Below are 23,096 nucleotides of genomic sequence, written 5' to 3'. Positions count from 1 at the left end.
AGCTGCCACCTACCTCTTCTTTACATCGGATTAGAATATGGACTGACAAACAATCCCAGGCTGGCAGAGCGATTTTTCAGCCAGGCTTTGTCAATTGCCCCTGAAGACCCGTTTGCACTGCACGAGATGGGTGTCGTGGCTTTTCACAACCAGGAGTAAGTACAAGGGATGTGATTTCTGGGTGTTGGTGAAGCTGAGCTGTTAACAACCTGCTGGAGTGAAAACTCGTGTTTGACTTAAACACCCAGTAATACAAGGTCTCCCTTTCACTTGCAATTTTTCTCGTGCTGTGGTACGTCCATGTGTTATAGTACATTTTCCCTTCACCCAACATTGTGTCTCTTACCCTTTGTACCCCCTGCTGTTATACTCGACAGCTTCAGAAATAAAAAGAAAGATCCACTACTTATTTCTGTGCCTATCTGGGCTCTTATGTCTGCTGTTCCCTTTAACCTCTAAACCCTCCCCTTTGCCTAGCTGGGAAGGTGCTTACAAGTTCTTCATGAATGCACTCAAGAAAGTGAAAGCTATTGGAGATGAGGCAAGTTTCGGCTCGCACAATGCATAATGTCCGGAAAGGCTCACTGCTCACCTCCACTCATTTGTTCCTCTTTTATCTCACCTGTGGAACCGACTTCCCCAGTCTGTTCAGTCCCACTCTTCCCTCCAGGGCTTCAAAGCAGCTGTTCACCATTACCTCGGGTCATCCCCTATCCATACTCATGATATGTTCTACCCCAATTGACCCCATTCCCAAGCACTCTTTTATTCAGGTTATTGTGATTTTTCCCCTTCTCACCTCTTTTTGTTTGTTCGTTATCGGTTAGTTTGTTCTTATTCTGTTTCATTTCCCGCCTTCCCCTTCTTCTTCCTGTGTTTCATTCAGCTTTTGTGCAGCTTGTTCACTCCATATGCCCTTCTCCCCCTCCCCGTGATCTCACTATCACTTCGACTCTGTCGTTAGTGTTTCCCCCTTTCCATTTTGTTCCCTTTCATTCTGCTCTCGCTCTTCCACAAGCCTTGTTCATGTATACAAAAAAAAAATGAAGCAAATGGATAAATGTGGAATGATGCAATGGTGGACTAGTTGTAAGGCCAAATAAGGGAGCAGTCCAAGTCCAATTTGAGGTCTGTTTTGGATGTATTTTTTTCACACGTTTTTGGATATATTTTCCGACTTAAGTTTTTTTTTTATTTGTTTTTTTTTGTATACTGAATCGAGGCTCGTGAAAGAGCTAAAATTTATTTCACAAACGAATCAACCAGACAAACAAAATAAATAAAAAGAGGGAGCGGAAGACAAGATGTGGAGAGAAGGGGCAGCACACAAACACAACATTTGACAGCAGGGAGAAGTGTGGGGGAGGGAGAGGGCTTGGGGAGAGGAAGTGGGGGGGGGGGGGGGGGGGAAGTATAAAACACAAGGACACCAAGGACTTCCAGGAAAGAAGTTGGTGTTTCAAAAAAGTGGATTTGGGGTGAAATTAGCGGGGGTAGAAAATATCAAGGTTTTGGATGGGGGAAGATAAGAGATGGTGGTGAACAGCTGTTTTAAAGACCTGGAGGGTGAAGTGGGATTGAAGAGAGTGAGGGAGTTTGTTCCAGAGGCGGGAGAAAAGAGGAGTGAAGGTGAGCAGAGAGTCTTGATTTTGGCAGTTTAACCATAAGGGGGTTGCAGGCAGATCTTGTGCGACCTGTAGGAATATTTGGGGGACTTTTAAATAAGTCTCAGTTTATAACATAATCAGCAACACGTTGGGTCCGATAGAATACGAGGAAGCTATACATAGACTGGTTTGGTCACAAGATGAGGAATGCTCGTTCAAGCAAAGACTATCAAGCTGCATTTGGTGGCACAGAGTGGTCAATGAGCAGTAGAAAAGGGTCAAATTTTCTTGCCAAAAATCTGGAGGAAAAGCTATCTTTTTCTACCATTCATAGTGTATTTACAAGTGTAGTGTAACATGGTGCATTACACCACCTTTTTAGTTGGTGACCAACCTGTAATTAGTTGCGCCTCACTATACCCTTTTGTTCAGATATTGCTGTGAAGATGGGACCTTTTAACTTGTTTTTATTATTCTTATTTTTTAACCTTATTTTGATCCCGTCCAAACGTACACGGGGACAGACAGTAAATCGGTGCATAGTTTAATGTCTCCGCCGTCATTTAACTTTGAATGACAGCCTCTAATTAAGACCTCACAGACAAACGATGCCTTATTTGTTTTTCAGGTGACGGTTGATAAATGGGAACCATTGTTTAACAACCTTGGCCACGTGTGTCGCAAGCTGAAGTAAGCTTATCCGTATGAGTGAAGTTCACTTTGCTTTCAATCGTGCCATTATGTTATCTCTGTCAACACAGCTTCCACCTGCAAACACTGCCCTCTTGCCCTGCAAACACAAGTGAAATAGCAAACTTAAGGTATTGTACTGTGGCCTTATTTGTTTATTTTTTCTTCCTCATAGGCGGTACGATGAGGCACTGGAATACCATAGACAGGCTCTAGTTCTTGCACCTCAGAATGCTTCAACCTTTGCAGCCTTGGTTTCATTCACAGCCTCACATGCGACTTCCACTCTGCCATTGACTATTTTCACAAGGTTTGTCTCACCTCACATACATTCTCAACTGCGAGCTATTGTTTCTTTGTGGGGTCAGGGTTTCAATTAAAGGCTTTAATTCCATAACCTGCCAAGTCTGCAAATTCAAATTTTACAGGAGAAACGAAAACCTCTCATTTATTGAGGCTCATCAGGGAAACACCGCCGTTTCATCCGCTCAGTGACTTTGCTGCCTTTCACTTATACTGGTTAATGATACACTTCTAGATGTGATGTGGTGACGGTGGCAGATCTTATCTGGAGCCAACAAGTGCCATCTGCCACATGGATACATTGTCTTTTCGCCCCAACAATCACAACGAGAAGCTATGACTGTTGTGTTAAGCAGTCGGGAGTTCTACGAATACGTTCTCTAACCTGGACAAACGCCGTGACTAAAACTGTCATGACAAAGTCATGACTGAAAACCCAGTAGGGCCTCTAGCAATGCAAAGAAGTCAAGGTCCAAAAAATTATCTATATATATATATATATATATATATATATATGTATTTATATATATATATATATATATACATATATATATATATATATATATATATACATATATATATATATATATATATATATATATAATATATATATATATATATATATTGTGGACAATAGTGTCCTCACTGTCAGACAAAACGGTCACGGATGGTCACTTGAACCTTCAATGGTCACTTCATAGCACAGCTGTTGAACAGCCGTTTTGACTGTCAGTGATTAGCCAAGAGGTACGGGATGATTTTAATGAGCTGCACATGATGTCTTGATATTGGCATTAAAAAGGCCAGTGCAAAATGGGCATTTTGACCGAAAAATTTGACCATTTTGACCAACTTCAAAAAGACCGAAAACACAAAAGAAACTTACCACCTTTGAAACCTTTAAATATCAACAATAACACTGCGTATAGTAAATGTGTGAACTTATTTGTGGACAATAGTGTCCTCACTGTCAGACAAAACGGTCACGGATGGTCACTTGAACCTTCAATGGTCACTTCATAGCACAGCTGTTGAACAGCCGTTTTGACTGTCAGTGATTAGCCAAGGGGTACGGGATGATTTTAATGAGCTGCACGTGATTGTCTTGATATTGGCTTTAAAAAGACCAGTGCAAAATGGGCATTTTGACCGAAAAATTTGACCATTTTGACCAACTTCAAAAAGACCGAAAACGCAAAAGAAATTTACCACTTGTTTGAAATGTAATAAAATTGTAACAGTACAAAATAAAACAAACCAACAATTGCTAATTGAAACATTGGCATTTTATTGATGACATGTCAAGTTTTTGACCAAGATACACCATCTCATCAGTTTGTTCTACAGTACAGAACAGCACAGGGTGCAATGTCAGTCCCCTTTCAATAGCGTGTATGGCCACCATTGTTTTGGATACAGGCAGTGCATCGTCGGCGTATACTGCCTACCAGTCTTTGGATGGATTGCTGCTGGATTCTGTCCCACTCAGTCCTCAATGTCTGAAGCAGCTCTGCCCGTGTCCTGGCCCTGCCAACTACGCGTCTCCCAAGCTCATCCCACAGGTGCTCTATGGGATTCAGGTCAGGGGAGAGCGCAGGCCACTGCATGGTGTTGATGTTCTCGCCTTGGAGAAATGCAGTGGTAAAGCGAGCAGCATGGGGACGAGCATTGTCATGCTGAAAGGTTCTCAGTTCTGGGTGGTCTAGCAGGAATGGCAGCAGATGAGGTCGCAGGATGTTATCCACATACCGCTGGGCGTTAAGATTCCCATCCACAACCACCAGTGGCGTCCTGTACCGGCCTGATATGGCTGCCCACACCATCACACTTGGGCCACCCCACCTGTTGGCTTGACGCACGCAACAATCGGCATATCGCTCGCCAGTTCTTCTCCAGACACACTCACGCCCATCAGGACTGTCCACACAGAACCTTGACTCATTGCTGAAAGCGACCTCGTTCCACTGCGCCAAGGTCCACCGCTGATGCTGCTGGCACCATCTCTGACGGTTGCGGCAATGGGCAACCGTCATCACGGGGCCTCTGTATGGTCTTCTGGCAGTCAGACCATAGTCATGCAGTCGTCTTCGTGCAGTATCATTGGAGATCCGTGGGTTTGCACGCCCCGGCGTTTCTGCCGCAGTGCGGGATGCTGGACGGAATCGATCCCGCAGGTGACTTCGGACCATCTGCCTGTCCTGCCTTGCAGTGGTGACTCTTGGCCTCCCTGATCGAGGTCTGTCATCTGCAGAGTTGTGGAGGGTGTCTCTGTCCACCAGGGCCGATATCGTCTGGTGTGAACAGCCAAGGCGATGTGCCACCTCACGGTAGCTCAGTCCGCCTTGCAGCATGCCCAGGGCACGCTGCCGTTGATCCCTTGACAATCGTGGCATGTTGTTTGAAATGCCCATTTTGCACTGGCCTTTTCAAAGCCAATATCAAGACATCACGTGCAGCTCATTAAAATCATCCCGTACCCCTTGGCTAATCACTGACAGTCAAAACGGCTGTTCAACAGCTGTGCTATGAAGTGACCATTGAAGGTTCAAGTGACCATCCGTGACCGTTTTGTCTGACAGTGAGGACACTATTGTCCACAAATAAGTTCACACATTTACTATACGCAGTGTTATTGTTGATATTTAAAGGTTTCAAAGGTGGTAAGTTTCTTTTGCGTTTCAGTATATATATATATATATATATATATATATATATATATATATATATATATATATATTGTTACCGATCGCGGATTAAGATGTTAGTTACCGAGCGGTTTGGTATTTCCGCGACCGTTACAGGATCCCTGACTCACCCGATTCACCCAGAACTTTGGCCGTATCGCACCCTAGCTGCTCAATGAGGGAAAAGACAAAAACGACGCAATGTAAAGAGGAAAACGAAGGCCAAGAAAGGTTTGAAATACTACTACATTTATTTACTATTTACACACAAGCAAAAAGAAAGCAGTGACGTTTATTTACAAGCACATAAGACGCAGGTGACACAGGGAAGTACTAGCTTATCGTTATACAGACTTAATTAACCCCAGGACAGAACAAACAAAGACGACTCACACGGGGAATTGCAGAGTGGATTGGCTGGAAGGCGGTGCGTGGCTGGAGGGGGAGGACGGCACGGAGCTGGCTGGAGCTTGATCCTGCACGGGACGTCGGGCGGGACCTCGACGGCCGCTGATGCCTCCGATCCTGTCGTGTGCGTGGGATCACGGGTCGGATCACGGGTCGGATCACGGTCAGAGCCGACGCGCTGGTGGGGGGTCTGGCGTGACGGGTTCTCTCCTCTCTTCTTTTGTTTGGTCCAACCACTCCGTCTCCAACGCAACCCCTCAACGCAATCACTGAACGCAACCACTGAACGCAACCACTGACGACCAACTCAGCTCTTTGTGACCCTCCTTGTCTCGGCTCAAAAGTGCATCTCCGTTTCTGCTTCCAAGCTCGACTCTGTAAAAACGCATCTCCTTCTTGGACACGCCCTGCCTTGGGTTATATAGGCCCCCGCCCCTCAACCTTTGCCAACCTCCCCGATCGCTCTTCCTCCGCCCTCTCTAGCCAAACCCCTGGCTCATGGTTGGTCGAGTGGGGCTGGCTCACTCCTCCCCTCTATGACGAGGTGGAGACACGCCTTTCTTCCCCAACTCGAGCCTCGTGGTCAATGGCGGTTATTGGAGGGGAGGTAATATGGGCAATCGAGGGCTCAGCGGTGACGAGAGGGGATGTAATATGGAAATGGAGGTTTTGGGGATGGGAAGGAAAGGGAGATTTTGGGGATGGGAAGGAAAGGGGATCTATTTCTTTCACTGGTGCAATGGAGTATTTCAATTAATGGAAGACACAGCCTTACACTAATACACATAATAAGGATATAACTGTCAAAAAAAGATATATCGTGTCCTGCATGTATGTTTTATGGACTAACTACGGAAACGCCCTTTGACCTTTATACAACCACAAACGGAGGGAGGAGGGGTGATATTTTACAACAACCTTTTACAACAACATTTTACCACAACAAAAAAATTAAAAAAACATTCTCATATCCACAACACTGCACCCTCCTCCCCTTAGGCACGTCCCGGGCCTATTACTTTTACCTTAGTGTGGCACGTAGGTGTAGTTCCCTCTACTTTTAACCTGACCCTGAGTGCGACAGTTTTAAAACATAAATAAATGTGTCCCGCTGCTCCATTGCACCCTACCTAACAGACTTACGCCCACAGTTAACCGAATTGCGGAATGGTCTTCAAACTACACACTGACGGTGGGAAGCATTATTTACACTGACGCTAATTTTATTTACAAAACTAACCCAGGACCTGTAATTGTTCTTTCTGGGGGGAGACAGTCTGCTCTGCATCGACGCACCATTAAAAGCACCCAAAAACGCACCAATACACACCCAAGCACCAATCGGTGCAGTCACCATAGTTCATCAGTGTTCCATAAAAATAAACCAACAACCCCTAACCCTGCAGGTGATCTCTTGCTCTTCGGCTCCCTCTGCTGGTTATTATTATTTGTCTTCCAGATGTTGTCATTCTCTTTTGCTTTGCTTACTGGCGGCCTATTTGCAATAAAGTGTGCCCAATGTGTCCTTCTTATTTATTTTATTTATGGCCCACAGGGCCGACTAGTGTGGTTCACCTGGGGGGCATCGGTGCCCTGTGGCCAAGGTCCGCCAGCAAGATTTCGGGCCCTCATGGCCGGTTCCAGCAGAGGGGCCATGCCCCAACCCATGGGGTCCATAAGTGGTGCTCGGCCACAGGCATGTGGTCCATAATGTGGTGCATCGATGCAGACAGCTGGTTCTGGGAATTTCGGGCGCACAATGGCCGACCCACGCACGCTCCCCTCGGCGCCCAACGGCGCACAGGTCATGTGGGAGACAAAAGGGGAAAGACAATTGAGCGAGGGGTAAGGTCACAAGGGTACACGTCAATAAGGCAATGCAAGGCGAAATGCGTACGGAGGGCGAAGTGAGAAAGCTCGTCCCTACCGTACGTCACCCCCCTGTCACCTAGCCTACCCTTGCCCTTACCCCATATGTACAAAAATCTACACATTTACAAATTCGTCACTACTGTCACGTCTTCCCCATATTTCCCCTATACCAAATTCGCTATACCAAATTCGTCTCCACAATCCCTCTACTTCAAAATTTGCCATCACCAAATTCATCATCAATCCTCATAAGGAGGCAGAGATGGAACATCAAAGCACAATGTCACACCCACGTCATGATGCGTCCCACAATCCAAACATTTGCATCATAAAAATAATTAAACCATGGCATGGTGTGGAGTACCTGTCACCTCAGGCGAGTGGATGCAGATGGTGCGAGGAGATCCTTCATCCTAACTATCCTCTAAATGACATTAACACACTTTACACTACCCGGGGTCTTTCCCTGCCAATCCATTGGCCACTTGCACTATGGGTTCTAAAAACCAAATTCCCATTGACCAAACTGTGGTGCTTCTCAATTTGGGGTCTCACTCCCCCGATTCATCTCTCGGTGCCCTCGCACAATTTCTGGGCCGCGACGTGTAGCTCTCCCATCAGGTCTACCCACCTGCACACCTCCACCACTGCAGTTGCCACCCGAGCTTACCTAGCTCCTCACCCTAACCTAACTAACTGGGGCAGGCCCCTCCTGGCTCTGTCACCCCATGGTGCCCTCTGGCACTGGGCTACCCGGGTCCGTCCTCCGGATCCTCGGGCCCCATCCACAACAACTACTACCGGCTCCCAGAGCCCACCTGCGGCCTCACCTGGCCGACATCCTTACAGTGGTGGAGTGCCCAAACCAACTACACACACTAACAGGCTACACGCCCAGCCATTTCCACAACACTAATGCACCCATCCACATACCATTCTGCCACCCGCACCACAGATGCCAATATCCAACCACAATTTACCTGTACCCTCTACCTTACACTTACACTACCCGCCCCGGGTATCCGTGATGGGGGTCCACTCTTCCCCCATTCACACCTTCGCACCATCCACTCCACTCCACAATTTCCACCATTCTCACTCCACGACCATCCATTCCAATACTCCAGATATTCCACACTACCATTTATTCCACACAGCCACATACACCTGTTCTTCATTCACCTGTCGTTGCACACCTGTGCAATCATACCTGGTGCCACCTGCACCCTCCTTTCTTCCTGGACCATTTGGTCAACACAACACACAATCACCACTACTCCCTCATACACTGCTCCACACACCTGTTCAGTTGCACACCTGTGCAATCACACCTGTTCCATTCTCACACACACGGCATCATCTCAGCTAACTACTCCCCTCTGAAACTTGCGCTTCCCAGTCGTCCCTTTAAACTATTGCGCTCCCACGTCATTATAATCCACACTAAGCTACCTGCGTCCCCACTACAGGTATCAGTCACTAACTACCCTTAACGTCACCTAATGTCATCTTCGCTAGATCCCTACAATTATCCAAGCCCTCCCTGGCTCGGTTGTCATAGCCACCCCATAAACTATTGCTCCTTTGCCCCACCTGTGAGGGATGGTGGATTTGCCATCCCACCACATCGGGGGTCTCTCACTACCAATTTCGCTCGTCCAAATCCAACAATTCAAAAATTTTCCATTTACTGCCAATTCTATTCACTTTTCTAAATTTCGTTTTAAATCACTATCACTATAACCATCACCCGTCTACTTATTACATCCTCTCGGTGCGCCAATTTCCTTCGAAAGCTCGGCTTCGTACAGCCGAGCCATGAACGCGGGTTCTTTTGTGCCAGCGGCTGGATACGTCCCGCATTCGTGGCAGGGATGGGGGCTTACCCGGGCCGAGATCCCACGCACCACCTCGGCGTGGAGCCATCCAATGTCCCGATCTCGACCTGCCGGCACGTCTCAATAGAAAGTGGTCGCCATGACGACCCTTCCTATCGGGCGGCCCGCTCCGTCTAGTGGAGCCCGGACGCGGCCGTTCCACGCGAGGCCCAGCGTGGATCGCGCACGGCAGTTCTTTCGAAACCGCCGTGGTTCGGATCCCCGCTGGTTCTCGCGGCACGCGAAGCCCGGCACGCACCGAGGGCCCGAGTCGGCTATAAGTCGTTCTAACCTTTAACCCGGTTATCGTCGACGCCTCACCTGGATGCTTACAAGCATACGCTACCCCTTTCGTGCTCATACATGCAGCCCTTTCCATGCTCTTGGTCGTACCTTCTCTAACACACCTCGGTACACTCATTCCGCTCACCGACTTGGTCACACACCTGACCACCGAACACCTTGGCACACATTCGTCGCTCGCACACCTCACCAACACACCTCTTCGCGCCCCTTTCTCGGTCACCTCCTTTGTGACGATCACAGGTGTGCTCTCACCCGCACACCCAACCGCGTGCCTCACGACCAACTCAAATGTGCCTTCCCACACACGCTCTACCATTCCAGGTGTGCATCCTTCCATTCCAGGTGTACATCCTCGCTCACCTGTCATAACCAACTCACGCTCCGTTTCACTCTCACTACTCTCACCTCCATTCTTGACCGCGCACTCACCCTTACTCTCGACAGCACACTCTTTCCTCATGCACCCGTCCGTTACACACCTTTCTCGCGCACACTTTTTCGTTACTTCCTCCGTAACACTCACCCCACCGCGCTTCCCTGTGCTCCCTCGCACACGCGCTTCGACCAACTCACTCTTGACGGCACACTCACTCCTCGGCGTGCACTTTTTCCTCACACACCCCATGGTCGGACATTCTCGCACACCTCTTTTTTCGCACACCTGACCTGTCACATACTTCACCAACGGCCTTTCACGAACACCCGGATCCAAACCAATCCCCAAGCCGACTGAAGCTTTCCTCACATCATATACATTGCCACTCACCTCCGTACTTCGTCTCCGCACCTCCTTTGCCACCTGCAAACTTTTTATTTGGTTAGTGAGCACCTCATCATGATTTGAACACAGACCTTGTACATATTCCATTACCTCCTCCTGGATTTCTCTCTTAGTTTCTGTCCGTCCCTTCTTAATTTCACTCACCTCTTCTTCCACTTCCTCTAGTTTTTGTTTAACCTCTTTTATTTCTCGGTGCGTCTCCTCAAGTTCGTCCTCTAGGGCTACCGTGACCGTCTCTATGTGCATCCTCACCTGCCGGTCCTTTGTCTCCATTATCTCTGTCACCTCGTCCACCCTCATTGTCAGTTCCTCCCGTACCATCTGACATTGCCTCTGTGTCGCTATTAATTCGTTTTTAATTTCTTTTTGTGTCGCCTTTAACCCTCCGAGTACTGCAGTGTTCCTTTGAACCTGCTCCACTAATTTCGTTTGTCCCTCTGTCAGCTGTTCCACCTCCTCCGTCAGATCTTCTATTCCCCCTTGTAACTTTGCCGTATTATTTCTCACCTCTTCCTCTATACGCTTTTCACCTCGCTTTACCTCCTCGCGTAGCCCCGAGACCTCCTCACTCACCCCTCGTCGTATTTCCTCCATCTGGTTCCCCATCTGTTCGATTTCCCGGGCGGATTGTTCCCCTATTTCCCGCAATTTGTCCTCCATCCTATTTTCTAACCCCATTAACCCATTTTTCACCCCCTCTAACTGATTCTCCTGGGCAGCCATTCTGTTTTCCACCCCCGTTAACCCATGTTTCACCCCTTCTATCCCATTGTCTAACCCCTCAAATTTCTTGTCTAATCCCTCAAATTTCTTTTCTAATCCCTCACCGGTACCCCTCGCTTCGTCCCTCATTACCCCCATTTGGTTTCCCATTACCCCCAATTGCTCACTCTGAGCCCTCGCTTCGTCCCTCATTACCCCCATTTGGTTTCCCATTACCCCCAATTGCTCACTCTGAGCCCTCGCTTCGTCCCTCATTTGCTCACTATTCTGGGCCATAAGGGCCTTCATTTGTATAAAAAAAAGGTTCAAATCCACCAACGGCGCTGCTACGGTCGCGGCAAAATTTGGTGCCGCTACACCCACGTGCGTGAGGACGCCACTTTGCGCGTCCGATACTCCCGCAACCACATTGCCATTTTTCTCCTCCCTTTCCTCCACATACATTTCCCCGAGGTCCTGGGTCGATTCCACCCCGTCTATCTCTCCCACCGGCATCCCGTCGCCTTGAACAGCCATGGCGCGATTTCAAAATTCGGGTTTTTTTTTTTTTTTAAACAAACAAATTTCGGTTCTTTATAATTTTGAGCGCGTGAAGCGCGCTTCGGGTCCGAATCTCACTCCTCGACACCAATTGTTACCGATCGCGGATTAAGATGTTAGTTACCGAGCGGTTTGGTATTTCCGCGACCGTTACAGGATCCCTGACTCACCCGATTCACCCAGAACTTTGGCCGTATCGCACCCTAGCTGCTCAATGAGGGAAAAGACAAAAACGACGCAATGTAAAGAGGAAAACGAAGGCCAAGAAAGGTTTGAAATACTACTACATTTATTTACTATTTACACACAAGCAAAAAGAAAGCAGTGACGTTTATTTACAAGCACATAAGACGCAGGTGACACAGGGAAGTACTAGCTTATCGTTATACAGACTTAATTAACCCCAGGACAGAACAAACAAAGACGACTCACACGGGGAATTGCAGAGTGGATTGGCTGGAAGGCGGTGCGTGGCTGGAGGGGGAGGACGGCACGGAGCTGGCTGGAGCTTGATCCTGCACGGGACGTCGGGCGGGACCTCGACGGCCGCTGATGCCTCCGATCCTGTCGTGTGCGTGGGATCACGGGTCGGATCACGGTCAGAGCCGACGCGCTGGTGGGGGGTCTGGCGTGACGGGTTCTCTCCTCTCTTCTTTTGTTTGGTCCAACCACTCCGTCTCCAACGCAACCCCTCAACGCAATCACTGAACGCAACCACTGAACGCAACCACTGACGACCAACTCAGCTCTTTGTGACCCTCCTTGTCTCGGCTCAAAAGTGCATCTCCGTTTCTGCTTCCAAGCTCGACTCTGTAAAAACGCATCTCCTTCTTGGACACGCCCTGCCTTGGGTTATATAGGCCCCCGCCCCTCAACCTTTGCCAACCTCCCCGATCGCTCTTCCTCCGCCCTCTCTAGCCAAACCCCTGGCTCATGGTTGGTCGAGTGGGGCTGGCTCACTCCTCCCCTCTATGACGAGGTGGAGACACGCCTTTCTTCCCCGACTCGAGCCTCGTGGTCAATGGCGGTTATTGGAGGGGAGGTAATATGGGCAATCGAGGGCTCAGCGGTGACGAGAGGGGATGTAATATGGAAATGGAGGTTTTGGGGATGGGAAGGAAAGGGAGATTTTGGGGATGGGAAGGAAAGGGGATCTATTTCTTTCACTGGTGCAATGGAGTATTTCAATTAATGGAAGACACAGCCTTACACTAATACACATAATAAGGATATAACTGTCAAAAAAAGATATATCGTGTCCTGCATGTATGTTTTATGGACTAACTACGGAAACGCCCTTTGACCTTTATACAACCACAAACGGAGGGAGGAGGGGTGATATTTTACAACAACCTTTTACAACAACATTTTACCACAACAAAAAAATTAAAAAAACATTCTCATATCCACAACAATATATATATATATATATATATATATATATATATATATATATATATGTCGGATTGAGACTTAGAACTTGGGACTCAGAAGACTCAGAGAAAGGAGCAACGGATATATTTATTAGAACTCGATTACACAAGCTTGCGGGGAACAGGGTGTCACAGGAAGGCTCACACAAAATGACCAACACTACAACAAGATGCTCTGAAATAATTCGATTTAAACTTGCTTTATATAAGGAATATCGGGTGTGGTTTTAGCTCACAAGATACAGAGACAGAATGGGCTCATTGGCCCTCCCACCATAGTCCCATCCTGTTGTTCAGTTAGAGGAAGCTCATCAAGGCCACTCATAGGTTAACTCAGATAAGGAGATGGTCAGCCATATGTGGCAACATGTTTACAACTTTCTGTATAGAAACCTTGGTTGGGAAAGTACAAAAGGAGGGGACACTCGTAAAGGTGTCAGCCCACAGGATATTGGCAAAGTCTAGAGGGAGGCTGAGAGATAACAGCTGCCACCAAGGCCAGGGAAGGGGAACAAGAGATTGTGCCCACACAGGCCAAGAGCTCACAAGCACAGAACTCCTTATTAGGATATTACACATCCTCAATGCACAAGAAAGAACTAAGTATTATAAAAGAGTACAGCAATCAGTCAAAACAAAACATATAATTGGTTATATTTGGTAATTGGTAAAGCAGCAAGGATATACAAAGGGGGAGGGGCATTACAGCTCCCTACATACCGCCCTTTTGGATCTAAGATACAAAGTTATCTACGAGCCAATCAAAGGCCTTTATTTCAAACAAAGCAGAAACAAAACCAATCAGGAAAGTCAATCAACATATCACGCGAAGGCAGCCCAGTAAGCATGTCCCGTACCCAAAGCACCACACATACTCAGTAGGATGATTCGCGTCTGTATGTGAGTATGCAATGTAAGTCCGTAAAAGCGGGGTGATCAAATGGCATGAAAAATCCTCCAAGAGAGGTGAGATAGACAGTGTAAAGGGTTCACTAAACGTACCACGCGAATGCAGCCCAGTGAGCATGTCCCGTACCCAGTACCACACATCGCACTCAGCAGGATGATCCGCGGGTGTGTGGGTGTAAGTGGGTGTATGATGTAAGTCAGGTGTAGATGGGTGTATGAGGTGAGACCGTAGAGGCATGAAGATCGAATAGCGCGTCAAATCCACAACGAAGACCTCTGGTTCCGCCGGGGTCCACACCCAGGAAGATCTCCCGACCCACCCTTGGAGCACAGAGGTGCGGCCAGGACTCCTCCCCAACTGGAGCTCGCCCGGGCTTCCCCAGGTGAAATCCTTGGAGATCTTCAGCGCTCAATCGATATTCATGTTCATGAGGTCTCTTACATGCTGGTGATCTGGGGAAGACACAACATCATCAGTATCAGGTGGCTCAAACCTATGGCCATAAAATAAAGCATAACGGTCCAAAGGAGGGAGAGCAACTTCCTTTGGGTCAAAGTCGAGATCGTCCGAGGCGATGCTGCTTGCATCGCTGCTATTCCTGGACGAATTCGTAAAACAATCAGACTCGGAACTCAGAGTATCTCCACGATCGAGTTCCTCTCCATCCGGCTTGGGGTTGCAGTTGGGTCCAAATCCCGGACTGGGTCAGTGGCGTTTGACTCACTGTGAGCTTGTGAGACATAAAGGTGAGCTCGTGAAACATAAAGAGGCAAGGCCTGCATTGAGACATAAACATCAGTCGGGGACCCTTGCAAGTGGCCCACATCATCATTGGTAACATCATCAGTAACATTATTCTCAGGTGGCGTAGGCCTGCGGCGTCGGCGGCCAGCAACAGTCATAGCCTTACACATCGAGAAAAAACGAGAGGAGTCCCTTAGGAACTCGTTGACGTCTGCATGCGACGTGTTGGGGCCCAGAGTAATCGGCCTCCTGGCAGCCTGAAATGCTTCGAGGTCCGCAAAAGTGTAATCAACATTATCGGTAATATCAACAATGGAAGAACAATCTTCGGAAGCGGAGATCTCATTGTCGCGGCCCAGTGGCTCGTTCGGGTCGTCGTTCCAGGATCCGCGGTCTGCAGTCACGTCGACGGCCGGTGTGTCATCTGGACCTGCGATCAGCTTGTCGATCATCACCATGGCCTTTTCTGTTGTCGTCTTCAGTGTCCATCCTGTGGAAAACTTTCTCACACACGCAAGGACTAAAGCCTTGATTATTACACAACTGACCACGATTCCAAGGACTATTGCCAAGGCGGTCAATACCCACTTTACTATCGTACCTGTCCACCCTTTGAACCAGTCGGTAAGCCACTGGTGGGAGGCTTCCCGATCCATTCGATCCCTTGTCAATATATGAGCACTTTCCCTTAACCTTATAATAGCAGCACTGACCCCCTGTGAGGGATCAGGAATAAAAGTGCAACATCTACCCTCAATTATCCCACATACCCCTCCTCGTTCTGCCAATAGCATATCTAACGCAACCCTATTTTGCATAACCATTGTACGCAGGTGGACAACTGTGTCCAACATTTCGTCATGTGCTGTAGCGGTGGCGTTGGCCACACTTTCTAAGATTAACGCAATTTTGTCAATGCGGTAACTGCTCATGACCGTCCCAGCCCATGGGAAGAAGAAACTAACGGCCTTCTCCCAATCAGCGCCATGTAAGGTGGTGGTGCCGTCGTCGTGCCAATAGGTGCTTCGTTGTGTCCTTATGAGTGCGGGGGTATTATGCAAGTGTTGTCGCATTTCCATTTCTGGGAAAACTGATCCTAAATAGCAAATTCCTCCCCAATTATCAGGTAAATACGGGTAAGCTTTGTTCCCGCATACAAACATGGTTCCGTGTGGAGCCACTAAATGAGTTGTCATGCAAGTGCGAAGGTCTGCGATAGTGTTTGTTCCGTTTTCCCCTTCCCATGCCAACTGGAGGTGTGTGAGGTTATGTAAGGGCGAACTTGTAACATTTACTAGCAGCAAGTGTTTCCCTTCCCTAGGGTCCGCGAGGAGGGTATCTCTACACACGGATTTACCTACCATTATTTGGCCCTTTCCTTCTAAGCAGAGGGCCCCTTTAGCCGGCTTAACCCAAACCGGCGCCGGACGTTCCTCAAAGTGTCGGGGCTGGATGGGTGGCGAGTACTGGAAAACTCGTTTACACGCGGTTCCGTCAGAACCTTGGCTTGTCAGGGTTGTACTAAGGCATTTGGTGTCTAGTGGCTTCGAGCACAAATCTTTGAGTGATAGGGGTAACACTACCATTGGTATTCCTGCTGTGCTGGTGCGGGGGAGGTGCATACACATCCAACACCGTGTCCTATTCTGTAATGTGGCCATATGCCATGCGACCTTCCAGTATGTGTTCTCCTCTGGCTTCCTTCTTACTTCCTGGGCAGGCGGGGTTTTAATGACGTAAGCGGCGCAACTAGGTCGTAAGTAGGGTGCAGTTCCATTTGGGATTGTCGTGCGAGGGGGCCATATTCCACATTCAAGAATCATTGTTGTATCCGGGCCAATGGGGGTGTAATGCAATAGGAGGGTAGTATTCTCAATGCCCTTGCCCCATCGATATCCTGGGGCATATCGACTGCTTATGTCCCCAGTGTATGTTCCATTTTCCACTTTCCTAACCTTAGTCAGGACTAGGCGTGGTCTTGTCATGCGTGCCTGTGGTGTCTTATTGTGTACCACTATAGCTTCCACCCATCTTACAGATAACCACTTAAAGCTCGTTTCCAAGTTACAGCAATTCACCGCTATTTTGTCTCCCCAGCGAGCCGTTATATACTTGACGGGGTAGAGGGGAAATGCTGAATAATTGTCGGGTCCTGGGTACTTGGGGAGGTCCTTTCTCGATAGCTCAAAGCGCAAGAGCCTATCTTTGGCAGGGGGTTTGCGGCAGCTGGCCAGAATTCCCATCATCATGACCGTCATCGCCGCCCTTAGGAGACTGTGGTGCCCTAGACGGTGCATTGTCTTCAGCTGTGTGCGGTGTAGTGTCTTGTGTGGCTTGTGGTGCGGGGATGGACAACTTACAATGGGTGGCGTGGATCCACGAAGGTTTACCCTCGCAGAAGACTGCCGTTGGTGTGACCAGTAGCACCTGGAATGGTCCCTTCCACCGTGGCTCCAAAGCAGCATTGCGGGTGAAGTGCTTTACGAGCACCCAGTCGCCGGCTTGGAAGTCGTGAATGGCGTGGCCTATTGGTTCAGGCAGCGCCTCTCGTACTCGAGCATGGATGCTGCGTGCCACATTGGACAAGCCTATGCAAAATCTCAAAAGCATGTCATCCATTACTGGCAAAGCAAGGGTAGACATGTCCGTCGGTGCTGAAACGGGCAAGCTCATAGGTCGTCCCATTAATATTTCGTGGGGGGAAAGGCCCGTAGTGCGACCCGGGGTGGAACGGATGCTCATCAACGCAAGCGGGAGAGCCTCTGGCCACCTCAAGCCTGTGTCTGCGCAAAGTTTCGCTAGTTTATTCTTTAAAGTCTTATTCGTTCGTTCCACAAGTCCCGATGACTGTGGGTGGTAAACGCAATGGAAGGACTGTTTAACGCCCAACGCCTTCAGGATGCCCTTGACCACCTGCGCCGTGAACTGACCCCCTTGATCTGACGAAATTATCTGGGGGATGCCAAATCTGCACATAAAATCCCTTACGAGGCGCTTCGCTACAGTCGGGGCATCGGACTTGACGCATGGGTAGGCTTCGACCCATTTGGTGAACGTATCAACGATTACCAACACATAGCGAAACGACATGCTTGGTTCCAATTCTGTAAAATCGAACTCGATAGTTGCGAACGGCCCACTAGGCGGGGGCCGTCCCCCGTCATGTGCATGTCTCGGCGGCGCCCCTCTATTGTGTTGCTGGCAGACCACGCACGATCGGCACACTTCGGATACAATCCGTGACAGTCCTGGCGCTGCCCAAGTGTAGTTTATCTGTCCTATCACCCCCCTTTGGCACACATGACCATTCTGATGAGCCATGCGTGCCAGCCAAGGCAATAAAGCCTGGGGTGCTATAGGTTTCTCGTCAAGGGTCCATATTTCTCCTGGCCCGAGGCGTATCGCCCCTCGTTTGAGCCAGTCCTCGTGTTCGGCCGTCGGTGCAGCGTTCTGCAAATTTATGATGTCGTCCTTAGTTGGTGTGGCGGGTGGTCCCACAGTCGGTATGTCAGCAATCTGTGCGGCTGTCGCTTTTGCTCGTGTCACCATCGGCATGTTGCGTTCTATCTGTTGGTTGGCGGCCTTTCCTGCCGCCTCGTCCGCCCTTGCATTGCCCCGGGCAACGTCAGTGTCCGCCCTTTGGTGGCCACGACATTTAATTACCGCGATAGCGCGGGGAAGTAAAATGCTTCGGAGGAGCCCTTCTACCAACGCGCCATTTTTTATCACTGAACCGGCAGATGTGAGAAAACCTCTCATCTTCCAGATGGCTCCTTTATCGTGGACTACGCCGTGAGCGTAGGCCGAATCTGTGTAAATGTTGACGGCAAGGCCTTCCGCCAAGCTGCACGCTCTGGTCAAGGCGCACAGCTCCGCCTGCTGTGCGGAAAATGTAGGTGGAAGACGCCCGCTTTCTACCGTTTCGCTATCCGAGCACATGGCGTACCCGGACAACAGGGACCCGTCCCATGCGCGCCTAGCTGATCCATCGACATAATATGTACAGTCGGGGTATTCTAAGGGATTGTCCTTTAAATCCGATCGCACCGTGGAAACTAGCTGCACAACGTCGGCGCACACATGGGGTTCGCCCTCCTCAGGGGTGGGCATCAGTGAGGCTGGGTTGAGTGTCGTGCAACGTTCGATCGTGATGTTGGCTGCAGTGATCAGTGCGGATTCGTATTGCATTAATCTAGTGTTAGACAAATGCTGTGTGCTTCGCTGTAACAACAGCGAAGTGACGCAATGCGGTACCCGTAGCGTTACTGGGTGTCCCATAACGATGTCCGCTGTTCTTTCTACTGCGTACCTGGCCGCTGCCACGGCTTGCAGGCACACCGGAAACCCTCGTTCGACCGGGTCTAACTTTTTACTAAAGTAGGCCACCGGCCGCTCCTTATCCCCATGGGTCTGTGTCAAGACTGACTGGGCGAAACCTCCCATGGCGTGAGTGTAAAGGGTAAATGGTTTCGCATAATCCGGGAGTCCTAATGACGGTGCCGTGACCAACGCCTGTTTCAGCCCGTCAAAACATCGCCTCAATTCCTCCGTCCATACCAATTCGTCCGGGGCGTTTGATTTGGTCGCCTCGTACAGTGGCTTAGCCAGCAGCGCAAAATCAAGTATCCAAGTGCGGCAATATCCCGTCATACCTAGGAAGCGCAGCAGTTGCCGTTGCGAGCGAGGGCGAGGCAGCTCCATGATAGCGGTCACCCGTCCAGCATCCAATTCTCGTTTTCCGTGCGAAATGGCGTGTCCCAAGTAAGTTACAACCTTCCGCACAAACTGAAGTTTTGGTCTGCCTACTTTGTGGCCTTTGGCCGCCAAGGCCTTTAATAGGGCCATGGAATCCATTTCGCACGCCTCCTTCGAAGGGGAGCAAATCAACAAATCGTCAACATATTGCAGCAACACTGACCCTCCCTTCAATTCCACATCCGCCAGGTCGCGGTGTAGCGCCCGGGAAAACAGAGTGGGGCTATCTGAAAACCCCTGAGGTAGTACTGTCCAAGTATACTGGCGCCCCCTATGGGTGAAAGCGAACAAGTATTGTGACTCAGGCGCGATGGGCACAGAGAAAAACGCAGAACAAAGGTCGATAACTGTGAAGTATGTTGCGTCCGGCGGGATTGACATCATGAGGGTTTCTCCATTTGGAACTAGTGGGTGTATGCCCTGTATCACCTTGTTCACCTCCCTTAAATCCTGTACAAACCTCCATTTGTCTTTCGACAGCTTTTTCACTGGCAAAATTGGTGTATTACATGGGCTGTTAGTTTCCACGATAATTTTCTGTTCCACTAGGGATTGAATTACTGGTGCTATGCCTACGTCGGCCTCAGGTCGTAGCTTATACTGTTTTACGTTTGGCAAGCGCATCCCCGGCTGCACTGCTATCACTAGAGGTTTGGCGTCTCGCATCCGTCCAACCTCACCGTCGCTCTTAGGCCATAAATTGTCTGGCACCTCCGCTAGGAGGTAATCTGACTCACCCGGGTCCGTCAGCACTGCCCTCATGGCATAGGTGCCCTTAGGAGGCAACTCTGCTACTTCGAACACTCCATCCCTCCGTTGTGTCTTGAAGTCAATTGAGAACCCTTCGCCATTTTGGAGCCGTTTCAAAGTCCAGCGGCCTCTCTTACTCCGATAACCTTGTAAGGGAACTTCTCGTAACCGCCCCACCATCCAACCTACACTTTCCGGCGGTCACCCCTTGGCAGTAGTGAGGGTAACATGGGCGACCGCTCCTTCGGGGTATTGGGTCAACGCACGCTGACTCGAGGTTAGGACTGCCTCGATTCCTATTCCCTCACGGCCGATCCACATCCGTGATAAGTGTAGAGGCGTGCGCTCGCCCAGCTTTTCCTTAACCTTCTCTCGATAATTCTCATCCTCGCCCGTTGCATCATAGTACGCAGTGCAATGGGGTGGATTATCCTTTACGTTTTTTATCGAAATTTGGTGCAGTTGTAGCCAATCTCTCAGAACTGAACTGTCCAAACACACATTATATATGATATGCGTCCAAGTAGCCAGAGCCCCTTCATCCAAGCACCACCAATACGCGGTGGGGCCGGGCCGAGACAATGCCGTCATTACCAAGTCGCGTTTAGATTCCGCGACGTCTACGAAAACTCCCTCCTCTGTACATGAGATTTGACAGCCCAATCGGCACAACAAGTCCCGTCCCAACAAATTTGTCGGGGCGGTAGTGGTCATCAGGAACGCATGTTTAGCCTCCAGCGGGCCGCATGTTACTCGCACTTCCTCCGAAACAGGAAGCACTTGGGGTAAGCCCGAAACACCCAGTATTTGAACGTTCCTCGCCGTGGGGCGCAAAGAGGGCAATTGCCCCTTGTTAATTGTGCTGCGAGTTGCACCCGTATCGACGAGAAATTCTAATTGTCTTCCCTCCACGTCCAACGTCAAGGTCGGTTCCTCTGCCGGTGTCATGGTCAAGAGAGGACACTCCTTGGGCGACCCGCCAGCGTCCCGTCAATAGGCCCCTCTATTGTATTGGGGCGGAAACCCCTTACGAGCACTTGGGCAATCACGTCTCCAGTGTCCCATTTGCTTGCAATAATGGCACGGTTCCTGCGGAACCGGTGGTGCGGAGGGCATAGGTCGTCCCTCTACAGCGCCCCTTCCGCCCAGCCGGCGTTCTGGCGGCCCCCACTGTGACTGGTTTACAGGTTGCCATTGCGGCGGACCCCGAGGCGGGGCCCAGTTCCCCCTTGGTCCATTCTGCATCCCACTATTGGGGGGTGGTCCAGGGGTTTGGAGAAGGGGTCTTGGTGGATACCAATTTTGGGGAGGGGGCCCTTGCACAGTCCAAGTTTGAGGGTTTTGAGGAGGAGGGGGAAGAGGGGGTGGTATTGTCCATTGTTGTTTTATCTCGTCCATATTAATTAGTCCAAAGTCTTCCTCAGTACAACCGTCGCAGTTGTCATTTTCGTGGTGGATCCACTCTCCGTTGGGGAATTGGCCCCTATAGAAAGGCCAACACCCCCTCCTATGGTCCTCATAACCTCGGACAGGCCCCCACTTCTGGCACTGTTCGCGTATGTAGTTCTGACTCTGATCCCCCTTTTTATTTTGATTAAATTGAGCCCGTTTCTCCTGGACAAACATTTGCAATATTTCCTCCTTAATATCCTTCTTCTCCTCTAAGGAGGAGCCCGGGCATTGTTCCAGCTTGTCGCATAATTCGTTGGTTGTCATTCCCTTCCAGCCGAAGAGGACGGACTGTACCTGTTTCTTTAATATCGGCCGAAGCCCCTCGATTAGATATTGATTTACCAATGGTTGAGGTAGCCCTACCAGCTGCATCGGACCCAGTCCTCCCCAGCGCGCGATGGCCTTTTCCAACCTTTCTCGGTAATCTCCAATTGGTTCTCCTGGTTTTTGTTTTATGGCCCCGATTTTTCCCCAATCCGGACCCCCTGCTGGCAACAGCGCCCACTCGATGGCACCCAGCAGCCGGACCTTCAGTGCATCCCATTGCGCTAGGGTTATCTGACCCGCTCCTGCTGCCCTTGGATCGTCGTGCGGCCAGTGTGCTCTTTGTCTAGCCCTTTCCCATACTTTGGGTGGGAGCACGGATACTCCCATATGAGTTATGTCTCGATAGTCGCACTCGCCAGCTAAAAACCAATTCGACATGGTTGGCCCTATCTGCCGTGGATCCTCAATAAGCAAATGTTGAATCCTTTCCCGCATTACCGTTAAAGAGGATTCTTTCCATGGTACCCTTTCTCGAACCCCCTGACCTTGAGCATTAACTCCAATAATTTGTACGGGGCACAATTTTCCTTCCCTCTATTTCCTGACATTCCAATGGGGTAGTTTGTGAGGTCTCTTTCCCATTACAGCCTACCAGTGAGGGGTATAACCCATCCTGTCCTATCGGTGGCGGGAACCCTGCGATGTCGGTCCCGTCATCTATTCCGTTAGCCCCGAGTTGTGCAAACGGTCTTCCCTGGCTCGGGTGGTTCTGGGGTATCTGGGGCGCGATGGTAGCGGGGTTATAGGGAGGTGGTGGCGGGAGCGCAGAAAGGATAGGTGGTGCCTGAAACCCCGGGACAGGGCTTAGGTCTGGGGCTGGGGAGGGTAGATTGGTCACTACTTCCCCTACCGCGGGGTCTGGGTTTTCAACGAGCGACATCAGTCGCGCGTTGGCCTGCCTCTCTATTTCCTTAATCGCTTCATCCTGTATTTT

At 49.7% G+C, this 23,096-nt stretch overlaps 1 protein-coding gene across 1 annotated transcript in view; it reads left to right on the top strand.

Annotated features, from left to right (window-relative positions):
- CDC16 (cell division cycle 16) overlaps positions 1 to 23,096 on the top strand; it is a 61,731-nt gene that overhangs the window by 28,129 nt on the left and 10,506 nt on the right. The window contains 5 exon segments of the mRNA XM_068114041.2: positions 3 to 155; positions 478 to 541; positions 2,236 to 2,297; positions 2,473 to 2,546; positions 2,549 to 2,607. Coding sequence (XP_067970142.2) covers positions 3 to 155; positions 478 to 541; positions 2,236 to 2,297; positions 2,473 to 2,546; positions 2,549 to 2,607 — 412 coding nt within the window.

Source organism: Myxine glutinosa, chromosome 4 (genome assembly GCF_964187855.1).
Source record: "Myxine glutinosa chromosome 4, kmMyxGlut1.1, whole genome shotgun sequence".
NCBI classification, from domain to species: domain Eukaryota; kingdom Metazoa; phylum Chordata; class Myxini; order Myxiniformes; family Myxinidae; genus Myxine; species Myxine glutinosa.
Note: the sequence above shows the minus strand (reverse complement) of the source record. Positions and strands in the feature narration are given on the sequence as shown.